Source organism: Apis laboriosa, unplaced genomic scaffold (assembly GCF_014066325.1).
Source record: "Apis laboriosa isolate Shangri-la unplaced genomic scaffold, ASM1406632v1 scaffold26_cov146, whole genome shotgun sequence".
NCBI classification, from domain to species: Eukaryota; Metazoa; Arthropoda; class Insecta; order Hymenoptera; family Apidae; genus Apis; species Apis laboriosa.
This window is the reverse complement of record NW_025222592.1, coordinates 3,831,691-3,847,893: the sequence shown is the minus strand read 5'-3', so window position 1 is coordinate 3,847,893 and position 16,203 is coordinate 3,831,691. Positions and strand designations below refer to the sequence as shown.

General features: G+C 23.4%; 3 protein-coding genes across 4 annotated transcripts; all 3 read right to left on the bottom strand.

The window, feature by feature from the left end:
• Positions 1 to 676: 676 nt before the first annotated feature.
• Positions 677 to 8,638, bottom strand: LOC122713843 (anaphase-promoting complex subunit 1). Its single transcript, XM_043934636.1, has 21 exons — positions 8,495 to 8,638; positions 8,200 to 8,343; positions 7,799 to 8,113; positions 7,668 to 7,738; positions 7,475 to 7,587; positions 7,140 to 7,403; positions 6,680 to 7,067; positions 6,405 to 6,594; positions 5,928 to 6,333; positions 4,783 to 5,766; positions 4,456 to 4,697; positions 4,094 to 4,352; positions 3,520 to 4,023; positions 3,244 to 3,448; positions 2,817 to 3,137; positions 2,477 to 2,705; positions 2,200 to 2,405; positions 1,794 to 2,133; positions 1,043 to 1,688; positions 848 to 976; positions 677 to 762 (listed from the first exon to the last, which is right to left on the bottom strand). The coding sequence occupies exons 1-21, from the start codon at positions 8,516 to 8,518 to the stop codon at positions 677 to 679; spliced, it is 6,066 nt and encodes a 2,021-aa protein (XP_043790571.1). The 5' UTR covers positions 8,519 to 8,638.
• Positions 8,639 to 9,792: 1,154 nt separating this feature from the next.
• On the bottom strand, positions 9,793 to 12,247 carry LOC122713942 (actin-related protein 1). Its single transcript, XM_043934783.1, has 7 exons — positions 12,091 to 12,247; positions 11,694 to 11,758; positions 11,197 to 11,523; positions 10,769 to 11,078; positions 10,442 to 10,615; positions 10,260 to 10,322; positions 9,793 to 10,183 (listed from the first exon to the last, which is right to left on the bottom strand). Exons 1-7 carry the CDS (start codon positions 12,136 to 12,138, stop codon positions 10,040 to 10,042), a joined length of 1,131 nt encoding a protein of 376 aa, XP_043790718.1. The 5' UTR covers positions 12,139 to 12,247; the 3' UTR covers positions 9,793 to 10,039.
• A 754-nt stretch (positions 12,248 to 13,001) lies between these two features.
• LOC122713696 (mannosyl-oligosaccharide glucosidase GCS1) lies at positions 13,002 to 15,978 on the bottom strand. Of its 2 annotated transcripts, none has more exons than XM_043934393.1 (3): positions 15,774 to 15,978; positions 15,351 to 15,541; positions 13,002 to 15,273 (listed from the first exon to the last, which is right to left on the bottom strand). In XM_043934393.1, exons 1-3 carry the CDS (start codon positions 15,963 to 15,965, stop codon positions 13,227 to 13,229), a joined length of 2,430 nt encoding a protein of 809 aa, XP_043790328.1. In that variant the 5' UTR covers positions 15,966 to 15,978; the 3' UTR covers positions 13,002 to 13,226. The 2 variants fall into 2 exon arrangements, with proteins under 2 accessions (XP_043790328.1, XP_043790329.1); XM_043934394.1 differs by having other exon boundaries at positions 13,003 to 15,273; positions 15,351 to 15,525; positions 15,774 to 15,901.
• Positions 15,979 to 16,203: the final 225 nt, after the last annotated feature.

Here is a 16,203-nt window from a genome sequence, read left to right as displayed (position 1 = left end):
AAAAAATGTTTTTTTTTTTACATAAAAGTAATTAACATATATAATAAATTAAAATATTTAACTTAAAAATATCCCATACATAAAAATTAAGAAAATTGTTCGCGACTGAAAAGTTAATAGATATTATATTCTTATAAAAATTTTATTAAAAAATTTTAAAATCTGTAAATTTATAGAATTTAAAAAAATTCTATAAACATTTATATACATTTTTAAATACTTATGTATATTAAAATGATATTATTATATAACTTTGCTTTTTAATTACTTATCTATTCATATTTTCTAAAATATATAATTAAGACTATTAAAATTATTTACAAATTATATATATATATATATAAAAGAACTATAAAGATATTTTCAAAATTATTTTATATTGTAAATAATATTTATTATAATGTATAAAATAATAAATTAACTTTTTATTAATTATATTGTCAATTCATTTATATACTATGTTTATAAATATCATTACATATATATTTATGCATTATATTATAAACAAAAAATATTTTTTTTTGAATAAAACTTTTATGCTTAAATAGATTAATGAAAATTATAAGTTTATATATTTTTTGTCAAATTCATTTAAATTAATTCAATAATCTTTTTTTTTTGAACATTTTATATAAAATTATTTTTATATAAAATTATTCATATAATTATAACACAATTAATTTGATTTTAATACTTTATATAATTTGTACAATGTTACATTAGATATTTTAAGCCTTACCTCTGTATTTAATAATGATGACACTAAAAATAAATTATAGTTAAAATAACAATAATAAAAAACAAATAAATATAAAAATATATCAATAAATAAAATAATTGAGCTTACAGATTATTTGATAATCCGTTTTATATGGAATGTCATAAAACACAAAATATGTGCACATTTTTTGTAATAATGATATATTTCCATCAATTTTTCCATTTTTTAAGTAAGATTTAATATGTGGTGTTAATTCTACAAAAATTATTGATTATTAAAAGAAAAAAATAAAAATTTGATATAATAAATTATGATACATACCGTGCTCCCAATTATCCATAATATATGAAATTCTTTGTTTCATTGCAAGTATGCTTTCTGTACCAAGTAATGGATTTTTATTTTCTGTGTAAGATTTTTTTAACATTTGAGATGAAACAAGTTTTATTTGCCATATAGAAAAACTATTTGGTTTTTTTTCTATAATTTCCATACTTTTTATTAAATTAACCCATAAAGGAAGAAGATTAACTTTATCTTTTATTACACATTCATATACAATTATAGCAAATGTATGTAAAAAGTATTTTTCAAATTCTGACATTTCAGAATATTGTTCTTCATATTTACATAAGTAATTTGTATTTTTTAAAGTAGATAATTCTATAATTTCCATTTTTCCATTAGAATTACATCGCTCATTCCAACTATCACATATTATTCTTTCGGATGTATCACTTAAATTTTGAGATAAATATCCAGAAGTATTTTTAACTGAGCTACCAGAAGATTGTATCTTTATGATAATCTCATTTTTAATTTTATTTTTTTTAGGCAATTGTAAGAAACATTTTACTATATTTAAAATAGTTTTATCATTTGTAAATGAAGTTACACATTCAGGACGAGCAGCCCATGCAATAACATTTTCTGTTGTTAATGTTTGAGCGATTAAACTTCTAAAACCCTGAAATATTTATAAAATATATTTATAAATTTATAAATATATTGTTAAAAAATATTAAATTTCAATGCATTTTAATTTTATATAAAAAAACTAAATTATAATTACATGTGGATCTTCTATATATGGTAAACAACCAGCTCTTTGCTTAACACCTAACATTTCACATTTTTTAAGCATATTTTCAAGCTGTTGCCAATTATTATCTTTTTCAAAAATAATTTCCCAATATCTATCATCTTTTAGTTCAATTTTCTTAATATTACATAATTGTGGCAATAAACATGGTGCCTGAAGTATTAAATCTTGTCCTTCAGCATCTTTTTCTGATTCAAATGTTAATTGTACTGTTGCATAACAATATTGACTACTATCAATATCTTTAGGTAAAATTACACGTGGTTCAGCAGCAAGTACGTATAAATGTCGCAATGCTTGTAAATGATATCTGATAATAAAAATATTTATTAAGATAATAAATCAATTTTAATAAATATATTATACTGATATTAACCTATTATCATTACTATGTGTTGGAAATTTTGGAAAAAGAGAAATTATAAGCGCAGCTATTGCACTAGGACTGTTAGAAAGAGTATATTTGCCTCCTCCAAGAAAGAGAAAACCAAGAGCCATATGTGTTGCTAAATGAGACCCATATGTAACAACATTACTTGCAGGTCCTACTCGTGTTCGTATGTGTCGACATATCCTCATGATCTAAAATTTAATATAAATAAATTAGTAAATAATATACATAAAAATATTAAATAATTATGTATTAAATTTACTTCTAAGTTTCCAGTTCCCGCCATTACAATTGCAGCAGAAAGTAAAGTAACATTTAAACAAGTTTCAATAGTTGATTTTCCTGCTAATTCGGCAATAGTTTTATGTGATAATGTTGTAAACATTTGGGTATAATTATATAAAGTTTTAAAAGCATTTCTATTGGCAGATCCAGCAAATTTTAAACCCAAAGCCATACAGGCACCCGCAATTATATTGCAATAAGCTTGACTGTATTTTAATTAATAATAATTAGTACAATTAGTATAAAAAAATGTTATAACAATATTCATACATATTTATATATATTTTATTATTTGCATACATATTTCAAATACTTACTTCATAGTTTCCAAATCAACATTCTGTCCTATTTCTGAAGTTGGTTTTTGTAATCTATATTTATAAACGATATTAGGAACGTGACTAGAAACCCAGGATTTTGTTGGTTCAATTTCATTCCAGAGAATAAGTGATTTTGCTAATATTCTCAATAATAAGAAATCAGGTCGTACAAAATCTAATAAATATTGAGTATCAGGAGCTTGCATCCATTCTGCTACTGCTTTATTGCCTGTATTAAAATACATAAGACCTAAAGCTATAGTTGCTCCAGGACTTGTTACATCAATATTTATAGAGTCACCTTCTCTTATTTGGTAACTAAAATAATAAAAAAAGGAAAAAATATAAAAAGAATTTAAATATATAATTTCTATTATAACATGAATACACACATACACGCACGCGCGCGCGCACACACACACACCTAGGCGATTTATATTTATCTTTTTGTGCTCCAGTAAAAGGTCTAACATATCCTCCGACCATATAATAATGTAAAGTATCTGGTATATTAGCTAAATCTGATCCACTTCCACATCCTAATACTACTAAACCTAATGCAAGACCTGCTGCTAAAGAATAAGATTCTCGATCTATACAGTTTTTCATTTCCGGTCCTGGAGGTCTGCCTTTAAATAATTTAATTAATTTAATAAAATCACATATAAATAAAAATTATAATTCTATATTAAATAGTTACCAATCTCTGACAATAAAGCATATGAAATATGTCTATGAGCAGTTCCTTGATATACTAAACCGACTCCCATTAATGCTGCAACTTGAACATTCTGTTGAACGTTTAATTCGATACTTGTTGGAGGTAATAGAGTTTCTACATGAAGAGATAATAATTTAGTCATAGAAACATTCATTGTACCACGATGGGTTGCTGATAATCCTAACAGAAGTCCAACACTGGTAGCCTCATGACATTCGACTAGATATTCATACATACTAAAAGGCGCTAAATTTTTTAGGTGACCATTTAAACCAAGAGCCATTAAGAATCCTGAATGTTCAATACCAAATTCGCCTTGTTGTTGCTTATTATATACTATCCATGTTGAATCAATATTAGATGCATCTGGATGAATACGAAGACCTGCAGCTACACCATTATGAAATAATGGCCATAAATTCATATTTGGTGGAACATCTATATGAGCTAGCTCTACAGTTGTTCCACGAGGAGGTGCTTTTCCTACACATATAATAACATTTTATGATTTTAAAAAAAATTTAGTAATGTGAATATTATTATTTTTTCATACCAGTTAAACAAAGTCGTGGAATTGGTAATTGTTCTGTAATAATAGGAGTTGAAGTTCTGAGTGTAAACATGCCTCTAGCTACTGGAAGTGCCATTGTTCTTGTGCATAGTGCATGTAAATGTTTCTCCTGTTCTTCTATAAATTCATGATCACTTACATCTGGCCTCTGAACTATTGCTATTCTTACCGGTTTTGACGAGTTTAGGAGTTTTCGAACTTCTGCTACCCTATGATCTTTGTTAAATCTCAATTTCAATATCTATATAACATTATAATTCATCAATTATAATAATTAATTTTAACAAATAATATTACATAAATATTTTCGATACTTATATATATATATACACAATTAAACGTACGGCATCATCAAATTCCATGCCATCATCTTGTTCAGGATCTTTGATTGAATAGTTTTTTCCTTCATTTTCTAAATGATTTGATAGAGGTGATTTATCTAATTCAGATAAATCTTGTCGATCTACTAATTCATAAGCTTGCATTGGCCAATTTGATGGCGGTCGTTCTCTACATCTATACATTATATCTTTTAATAATAATGATATACCAGGAGGTAATGTTTCAAGATCCTTTTTATTCATACCTATAAATAATAAAAACATTAAATATATAATTTTTAATTTATATTCAAAATTAATGATGATTAAAGCTAATGATGAAAAACCTACCTAATTCATGATATAATAAAACTATTCTATCTATTGCAGAACATTCAATATTTTTATATATTTCTTTTTCAAATTTATTTCCACTTTCTTGAAAATCTATACGACTTCCAGCTGGTATTATATGCTTTATAAATTTATCAATTTCATATATAATAACTTGATTTTCGTTTGCTATAAGTGCCATTAAATAAATTATATTTTTTGTCTTCGGATTTACTTGACTTAAATAAGGAAATGGTGTTATTTCTATTCCATTTAGTAAATTATTTAATGTTTCAAACACATTTGGTGGTTTTAATGGTACATAATTTGGTATAATAATTTTCTGCAAGTCTGTATCCTTCATTTGAGATGTAGTATTTTTCAAATAATAGATAGATGGATAATCAAGAAAATAATGATGAGAATATATATCAAATCTTAAATCCAAACTTAATTGATATAGTAATTGTGCGAGTAAAGGTAAACTTTCTGACATTACAATATTTAACTTTAATTCTTCATATAAAAGATGTAAAGAAAATAGAATGAGCGGAAAATATGGAAATAAAATAGATTGTGTATTTATTTTGCCTGTATTACTTGATTCTGTAATATATGATACTGACGTTTGAAATATATTAGATGTTTTTTGAAGACCAAGAATATTTGAAATAAAGATTTGTGAACTTCCATTTTTTATAAAATTTGTCATATATTTCCAGTCATCATTAGATCCAGAATTGTTTGTTTTTTGCTTTTTTGATACCACTATAGGACTATTGCGTTCACCAAGTTGATCTTTTTCATTTGTTTGAATTAACTGTAATTTTTCTACTTCATATCCTAATAATGTAAATAAAACTACAAGAAAAAGATACCATTCCTGTTCTGGTGAAAAATCTTGGGGTCCAGGAGCATTTCGTGCCCCATACCATTTTACCAATAATTGCATTGCTAAATCTTTTTGTAAAACACCTCTTAATGTTTGTAAACATTTGGTTACTATAAAGAATACAGAATAATTTATTATTAAAATGAATATTATAATAATAATAATAATAATAATAATAATAATAATAATAATAATAATAATAATAATAACAATAATAATAATAAAATAATAATAATTATATAACTTTTAATTATTATTATTATTTATTTACCTAAAGGAGAGGTACTGGATGTCGGTAATGTTATTCGAAAATAATTTTTATTTCCATATTCTAAAGTAATTTTATTTCCGACTGCTTCTTTTAAAATGAGAAAATTAGTTTCTACTAAAGGATTTTCCAACAAAATAGGTGGTCTTGCACAATTACCACCTACAGGACTTAATAAATGTAATTCTTCTTCAAATTTAATATCATGAGAAATAGTACAATTTTGAGAAATTAAGGAACTTCGTCGTGGAAAAGGAGAACCTAATTTATGATTGATATTAGATAAAAAATAGTTACATCCAGTTAAATTTGGAAGTATTCCTGTTACATGTAATTTTCCGATACAAGTTATACCCGAATATAATACCACTCCATTTGACAAATCCATTATTGCTATTATATGTAAATTCTAAAATAAAAAACATTTTATATTAGTAATTTATTAGTAATTTTAATTTAGTATGAAATAATAATACTGACTGGTATATTAACAGCACCCTTTGCTACAATGTTCGTTACCATGCCAAAAATAATTTGTTGTTGTTTATTTGTCTTTTCAAGTCTTACTAGAAAAAGTTGTGATCTATGTGGAACTAAATAACATAAGTAGTTTTGTCCCACAAAATCTGATGACAAAAATACTTTTGATGCTCGACTAGATGTAATATCCCTTAAAAAATAATAATGCTATATTTTTTTAAAACAATAGAAAATATGAAGAAAATTTGCAACGATTATATAAAAATATGATATACTTTGGAATTCCAACATTTTCAGTCCATACATGATCAAGACATATTTCAGGATACAAAGGTTTACTTGATGATATAACATCCTGTAACTGTATATTACTGCAGCTACCTAGAAGACTATTTTGTGTATGATTTAATACAGAAGTCATTTGTTGCAACCTTGTATGATGAATAATCGAACTTGCAGGTGCACTAAGTAAAGGTGAAAAAGCAGAATGAGTAGGAGATTGACAACGCGAAATAGTTGCCATTGGACTTTGAGATCTTGAATGTTGCTGTTGTTGCTGTGAAGGTGAAGGACCTCCAGAGCAAGTAGTAGTATAAGATGTTCGAGAACCAAATGGACTATTTGATATTCCTAATCCCAGATTAAATTGTGGATTTGGAACTCCTAAAATATAAATATATTTGTTAAATAAATATTTTAATTTTTTTCGAATTAAATAAAAAATATCATTTTTACCAAATATACTTAAATGTCCTTTATTTGTACTTTTATAGGAAAGATTATTTCCAATATTTAATGGTGATGCACTTGCTGATTGATTAAATATACTAGTAGTAGTATCATTATTTCCACAAACTACTTGACATTCTTCTACTGAAGCTTTACGTATTTTATATACAGAATGTAATCCAGTCTTTGTATCATATATCACAGCCAAAGATGGTTCAGAACTAGTAAATATAATTTGTTGATTTGAATCATACATATATGATATGTTTCCTATAAATAAAATTATATATTAAATACATTCTTCATAGAATTGAAGGATTATAATAAAATTTATATGATACCATGTTTAATAAGTACAGGACAAATTTCATCTAAAGGATGTGTAAGAGAAAATACTACTGGTAAATTTATATCATTTTTTAATTGTAATCTATTTCCTTCCAATGATGTATATCTAAAATTGATTAAAATTCATATTATATTATTAATATTCCAATTTCAATATATAAATTTCTTAAAAAATAAAAAACAAACCTTATTTCTGATATAGGGACTTGTGTTTTTTCTAATAAAATACCATATTTTGTTGCCCATACAGCAGATACCTAAATTATACAACTTAATTATAAATTTCACTAAATAAATAAATTTAGTCAAAATATTACCTGAAATTGTAAACTAGATACATAATCTTCTCCAATATTGGTAAATACTTTAAGAGTATATGAATCAATTAAACAAATGCATTCTATTGTTTTATCATAACTTTCCTCATCTATTTCTTTTCTTTTTACTAAATGATCAGGTATATTAGTATGAAATTTACACCATAATGCATGTTTAATATCTGTTTCACAAGTATAAGTTGTTTGCAATATTCTTGTAGTTTGATTACCCTTTGAATGAATTGCAATTTTGCCAGAACAATATAATTCTTCTTCACCACATGTATCATTTTCACGTACAATCCAAAATTCCTTCTACATTTATAGTAAATAAATAAAAATTATATATATTATAAACTTTAAATATTTGAAATACTAATATATAAAATGATTATACTTACTGGTAAAGTTTCTGAAATGTTTACTTGACTAAATTTTTGTAATAAAATACTTTCTCCTTCAACTGTTTGATTGTTTGATAATTGTTGATTAGTCGCTGATTCAGGATGTCGTAAAATTATTTGTCTTCCACCAGGAATATATTCCTTATAAAAATATATAAAGTTGAAAATGAATAAGTAAGTTATTTATTTAAATTAATAAGTATTTTCAATATTAAAAAATAACAGTACTTTTTAAAGTTATAATTACATATGTTTATTAATTATATCATAACCTAAAAAATATTTAATTTACCACCGGTTCTGAGGCGGCGATCATCTTTTCCTTAGTTTCATCCAGATTTGCAGATTCTAATTATTAAGAAATAAGAAAACAATATAACAATATTTATTTTAGATTGTCTATTAAAATTATTTGAAAATATTTGTACAAATAAGATGTTACTAAACGATGCGTCACCATAGGCATCGCCATATTCGATTACTTATTTATTATATAGGTATATAGATATATATACATATATAAATTTTATATAAAATTAAACATTTTAAACTCTTAATTGAAAATATAGGATTATACTGTTTATTTAAAAATATATTTTCCACATTTAATTGATATAATTTGTACCAATAATAATTTATTATTTTATTATAAAAATAAACAATATAAATATTGTTATATTTGTTACATTTACAATACTGATTATTTATAATTCATTATTTATAATAATAATGTGATAGTAAACAAAATAAGATATAAAATATAAATAAAATATATAGCCTAATTAATAAATTAAATGTGTAAAATATAAATATAACAATAACAAAATTATAAAAAAATTATTACACAAAATTATAAATCTTTTTTATAAATATAAAAATATATTTAAAGAAAATATAATCGTAAATAATAACATTTCGATGATTTTATGATTGTTAAAAAAAACTCAAGTATTTTTTGATATATTTTTAATATTTTTACAATAAATTACTATCAAATAATTTCAAATTTTTTAATTCTATTATGTAATTACATATTCTATTATATATTTGTTATATACGAAATTATATATAGAATATAAATTTGCAATTATTATTTCATCATCAAAACTGATATAATCAGTACATATGTAAAGAGTTTATAGATTTATTTTACCAAAGCATACATATTTACAAATAGTTTGCAAAATTGTTACTATAAATAGAAATTACATTATATTCTTTATAACGATAACTTTGTTAATCAAAGCATTTTATATTTGTTTTAATAAAATCCTATTTTTGTTATATTAAATATAAAATTATAAATAGTATAAAAAAACAAATTTATAACTTAGAAAGATGATATTTTGAAAGAAATAATTTCATTATTATTAAACATATTACTTAGTTTTATTTCGAAGTACATTTAACTTCGAAAGTTAAAATGTATCTAACTTTGAAAACTTTTATGTACATTTCCAAGGAATCTTAATGAAATTGCTTAAAAATATAATAAAAATTTTATTTTAAAAATTATAACTAAATAAATATTTGCATATAAAAAATTTTAAATTATTGAGAAAATTAAATTATTGAGTATAAGTAAGTAAATTTTATTATATTGTTTTTTGTATTATGTTTTCCTATTCTAATTTATGGAATATGAACATTTTATGATTCCTTGGAATATATTTTCGTGTAAAAGAAGTTGAAGCAATATTTAAAAAAAAATTGCAATATTAAAAGCATCCAAAGAGCATAGTTAATACGGTACATGTCGAATCTGATACCGACTGTGCCATTATTTATATGTTGTACTTAAATTATTTGACATGATATAAATCATTTTGAATTAAATTCAAAATGTCTTGCGATGAATTGCTCTTATACCGTCTTCTTCATATTCTCTTTTACTAACCCACATTTTTTTAAAAGTATCTAAAGAAGCCAAAATAGAACCTCCAATCCATGTACTATATAATCGTTCTTGAGGAGCTGATATCTATATGTTTGAATTTAAACATTTTTAATAAAAGAAATTAAATATAAGATAATATTTATTATATAATATTACATACCCTAATTTTTATATCTTTTGGTGCCATTTTACGAATTTCTGATAATAATCTATCACCAAATCCCTAACACAAAATAAAAATATTTATAATGATTCTAAAATTTAATTCTTTATATATTAATACTTATATAACTATTATAATAAAAAAAATACTATAAAAAATTTCATTAATTTTATACTTACACGGAATAGTGTTGATCCTCCTGATAGAACAATATTTTGAAATAATACTTTCCTTAAGTCTAAATCAGACTTTTGAATGGAATATGTTAGTACTTCATGAAGTCCTTCACATTCTTCTCCAATTAGATCTGGTCTAAAAAGCACTTCAGGAGCTCTAAATCGTGCTGGACCAATCTATTATAAAAAAATATATTCTAAATATATTATATATTTTCATATAACTTACATAAAAAATTTTCATATAAATTTAAAAGATATTGTCAATCAAATCATTCAAATAAATAGAATAAATAACAAGTACTTTTAAAAAATAACATAAATTATTACTTCTAAGTAACTTCCATCAGGTAATACATATTGGAATTTCTCTGTTTCAATAGTTTCTTCTTTTTGAGGATTGCTAGCAAGATAACATGCTCTTTCCTTAATTGTTCTAACAATTTCAAATTCCGCTGTAGTTCTGAAATTAATACCCTCTTTACGTAAAAGTAGTCGAAGATGTCTTGTGACATCACGTCCTGCTATATCAACTCTCATAATACTATGAGGCATAGCAAAACCTTCATAAATAGGTACTGCATGTGTTACACCATCTCCAGCGTCTAAAACTACTCCTGTAGTTCTTCCTGTGGCATATCTTTAAATTAAATTCACATAATAAAAATATTATTCAACATTTAATTTTAACAGTATTAAAACATATAAAACATCATAACATAAATAAAATTGTAAATCCATTATAACTGAATACCTACAGACTAAGTACAGCTTGCATTGAAACAAATAATGCTGGAACATTAAATGTATCAAAGAATATTTCTGCAGCTTTTTCTCTATTTTTTCTTGGATTAAGAGGTGCTTCTGTTAATAAAACTGGATGTTCTTCGCTAAATGTTGCTAATTGATCTTTACTATAAACATAAGACCAAATTCTTTCCATATCATTCCAATCTGTAACAACTCCATGTTCCATTGGATAACGAAGAGATAAGAGACCACGATGTTCCTCTGCTATTGGACCCACAAAAAGATCTCCTTCTAAAGCACCAGCCATAACACGTATATGTTTGGGTCTACCAATACTAGAAAAAATTATCAATTTAATTAGAATAATATCATAGACTAAAAATTAAGCAATATTATTAATTAAAAATAAAAATATTAAGAACTTATATTTGATTTTATTTTACTATTTGTCAATTAATTCTATGATAGTACAATAGTATTAAAATATATATATATATATACTTACTAATTTGGAAATCTGCATTTTGGTATTTGATCACCTGCAAATCCTGCTTTAATTACACCAGAACCCTAAGAAAATGAATTATATAGTATCATCATTGAATCATTATTGATTTTAAACTATAGTAATTATTTTTAATAGATCAATTTTAATATACATAACATATTTGAATATTAAAATATTAATATAATAAAAATGATATAAAATAAATATAAAAAGATTATATAAATTATTAAAATATTAAATGATTATATATAGAAATAATAATCATAATTTTAAAGAAAAAATATGAAATTATTAGCGTTAGAAAAGCCGACATTATGGTAGAATTCAATTTGACACATCGATATAAAGGAAAAAAAAAATGTTTAAAGATTACAAATTTTTATGTATTACTTACGTTATCGATAACTACGGGTTGATTAATTATTACATCATATGGCTCCATAATTATCTAAAAATTTCACTATTTTATATAAAAACTATACAAATTCACAACTGTAACCCCACAATCGCACACCTATTCTTTGGTGAGGTCTAAAGACAGTTATTTACAGCTAAGAGAAATAAAAGTAGTTACTAGTTACTAGCAGGTTTGCCAATAGCTTATTCAAGTTTGTTAGCAAATTCAGAAATAAATAATAAAGTTTTATCTTTTATTAATTTTTTCTTTTATTATATATTTTTTTTAATTTCTTAAAATGTATATATATATATACATTTATTATTATTATATATGTATAAATTTATTAAATATTTATTAAACTATTATACATAATAAAAGTATTAATTATAAATATTAATAAAATACTTATTAAAAAATCACATTTACTTTAAATTTTAATTTCAAAATTTTTATTTTTAAAGTAATTTATTACAATATTATAGTATTATTTTTTTATAGCCAAGATTTCAGAAATTTATTTGATTACATTATTTTTAAAATTGTTTTTTCTTATTGCTTAAATTTTAGAAAATACAATAATTATATTTAATAAAATTATTATAATTTAAAAATATAAAACTTATACATAATTTAAACATAAACTAAGAATTTATTTTAATACTTATTTAAATAATTTATAATTATCATATATCATATATAATTAGAAAATTATTATAAAATATAAAAATATAAAAATATAAAAATATAAAATATAAAAATATAAAATGTAAAAATATACAATTTGATGATATTATTTGAGATCACTATTAAAATTACTATTAAATTTCATAGATAATTAATTTTATATGATTATTATATATGTATATGAATAAATATTTTGTGTTACAAAATATTTTTCTATTTATTACAAAAAAATATTCATAAGTGATTATAATAATTTACAGATATTATCACATTTGTATGCATAACAATAATATAGTCAATATTCACATTAGTAATATTTATTTTATATAAATCCTGATTTATTTTATATATCCTTTATATAAAATATCCCCAGCAATATTTTTTAATTTTACTATTAATAAAATAATATACATATAAATGAAATTATTTATAATACAATTTTACAATTAATAAATTTCTGCCATAAGTAGTACAACTAGAGATGTCCAACCAGTGAATGGATGACTATTTTTACCTTCTCCATGAATATCACCATAATTTTCCCATATATATCCAGATTTTTTATATTGTTTTATAACATTTTGTATTAAATTTTTTCTCAAATTTTGATAAATTTTTTTTGCTTCACTTTTATATGGTCCTTCAATATTGGAATAATAATATGCTGCTCTTACTGTTAAATAATTTAAATTTATCCATATAGCTCCTCTCCAATAAGGAGCATCATGTTCAGTATTATATTTCATATAAAATGGTGATATCTTTGCAAGTGATCGTAAACCATATTTGGTCCACAATAGATCAGGATTTATTAAATCTTGTAATATTTTACCCAATTGCGGAGATCTAGGATTAATAATTTGTAAAATAAATGGAAATAATGAAACATATCCAAATGATGAATCAACATATCTTAAAGTCGGATCTTCCATAACAATTCGTATTGTTTCCGATGGCTGTATATGTGATCTTGAAGGCGAAGATGATTTTCGTAAAAATACTTTATCTGTATGCAATCCGAAATCAGCATAAGTTTGTGTATGTGGCGATAAATGTAATTTATTTAATAAATCATTATCAGATAAATAGTGATAAGTTTCTAGGTATTTATTATTTGGATGATTTAATATTTCACTAATCTGATACATAATATCAGCAGCAAATGCAATCCAACAACGTAAATCAACATGTCGTTCGTCGATATTTGGATGAGAAGCTCTTGGATAATCATCAAATCCAGATGTAAGTGTTTTAGGATTTAATTCTTTATTGGTTGTTCCATCTCTACCTCGCCATCTATATGTACTTGATATATCTCCAGCTTGTGTAGTATTAAACCAATTAAACCATGCTTGAAGACGAGGATATAAATTATATAAGAATTGAAAATGTTTTTTCAATACTTCTTCTTGTTTATGCTTAAGTATAAAATGCAATGTTAAAAAAAACGTAGGTGGATTCGCATTTGTATTTATTTGAGTTACAAATTCTTCTGGAACTTTAGCTAAAGCTTCTTGACCCAAAATCATTTCTCTTGGAATCCAACCTTCTATGTTCATTAAATCGAACCAATGATTTATAATATCTAGTTCAATTTCTAAATCCCAAATTGAAATAAGTAAACCATGAAAACCTTCATCCCATAGAAATCCTCGTGGAAAAAAGCTTCTACTAGGTACTGAAGTATACAAAGGTGCTTTCCAGTAAGGCACTGGTCCTTTAGTATATTGACTTTGTACTTGTGAACTACCATAGAAATAGCCTATGGAACCCATCATATTTGATAATGCCATTTTAGCAAACTTAATTTCTTCTTCTGTAAAACCTTTTGATCTTAATTTAAAGACTTTCTCAAATTTTTCGTCGAATAATTGCCGATGCATTTCTAGAGCACGATCATAATTTTGACCAGTTAATTTGTCAACTCTATTAATAAAACTACCTGATTCATAACTAATTTCAATTTCAAAAGGAATTCTTCCTGTTACTTGTGTTGCAATAAAGTTTGCATCTCTTTTTTTTCCATCTGCTGATAATGGTATTTGTTCACCTGCTAAAACTATGTATTTCTTTGATAATCCTTTGTGAGATGCTATTCTAAGATTTTGAAGAACAGTTTCTTTCAAAACATTTAAACCAGAAACAACTGTTACTAAAAAAGAGTGTTCTTCTACAGTTCCCTGTATCATATTAAGATTTATACTAAATGAACCCAAATTTTGAGTATTTCCCTCAATACTTGTTAATTGTTTTTCATCATTTAAATTAACTTTAATCCATCCTTTAACATTTTCTTCCATGGCAGTATAGAAAAGTAATGATATTTCTTCACCATCTCGTATCTGATTCTTAGAAGTTACAGCAATTCTTGTTGTCCAATCTCCTCCATGTTTACCACCAGATGTTTTAATAAATGTAGTAGTTAAAATAGCTGAATTATCCACTATTTCTTGAATACCAAATGTTTTTCCATCATGCTCCATCCATGCATATCTAAATAAATGTTAAAATATAATTATTTTATAAAAAATTGTCAAAATGTATTAAATAAATATATAAATTTTATTTACTTATCTAGTTTATCATTTTGTTCACACCAGTGTCTAAGGCCACTACCATCTTGCCTTAACAAATGTGGAAAATACCACATCAATCCTGTTATTAAAGAATGTGGATCTCGAGTTCTTAATCCAAAATAAACTCCTGATCGATAAGTACCCCAATATCTATCTGGGATATCCAATCCTGAGATTGTAACTAACTATTATTAACATATGTAATTATATATTAGTTATATATAAGTATATATAATATAATAGTTTTAAATAAGCTAATAGTTTTATAACTAAAATAAAATTTTTAATAAAAATAAAATAATAAATATTAGTAAAATAATAAATAATTTAATAAAAATAAAAAAAAATAAATTTTTAGTCAAAATAAAATATTTATTATCTATTAGTTGAAAACTAATGGAATAAAAGAGAATATACCTTTTTTATATCATATGGAGTATTTACTCTTGTTTCTAAATATCCTTTATAACTAAACCAAGTAGCAATAGCAATACATAACACTGTAATTGAAATATTCAATATAGACATCTTAAATTTATTTTCTTTTTTTGAATTAATAGTTCTATTTTTTAATTTTGTAAATTTATCTTGTATTTTATTTTTTGCCATTCTATATATTCTAAAATTATTAAATCATAAATATTATTTTACAATAGTTTATTTTAAATACTATGTTTATAATTTATAGGTTTTAAAATATAAATCATTAAAAAAAATAATAATAAATTATTGAAAATAATAAATACCTCAATTAATAAAAAATATTTCTTATTATAACAGCAAAATTTCCATTAATATAATAAATAATAAATTAATTCTTAATTCATCGTTACATTCGATACATTTG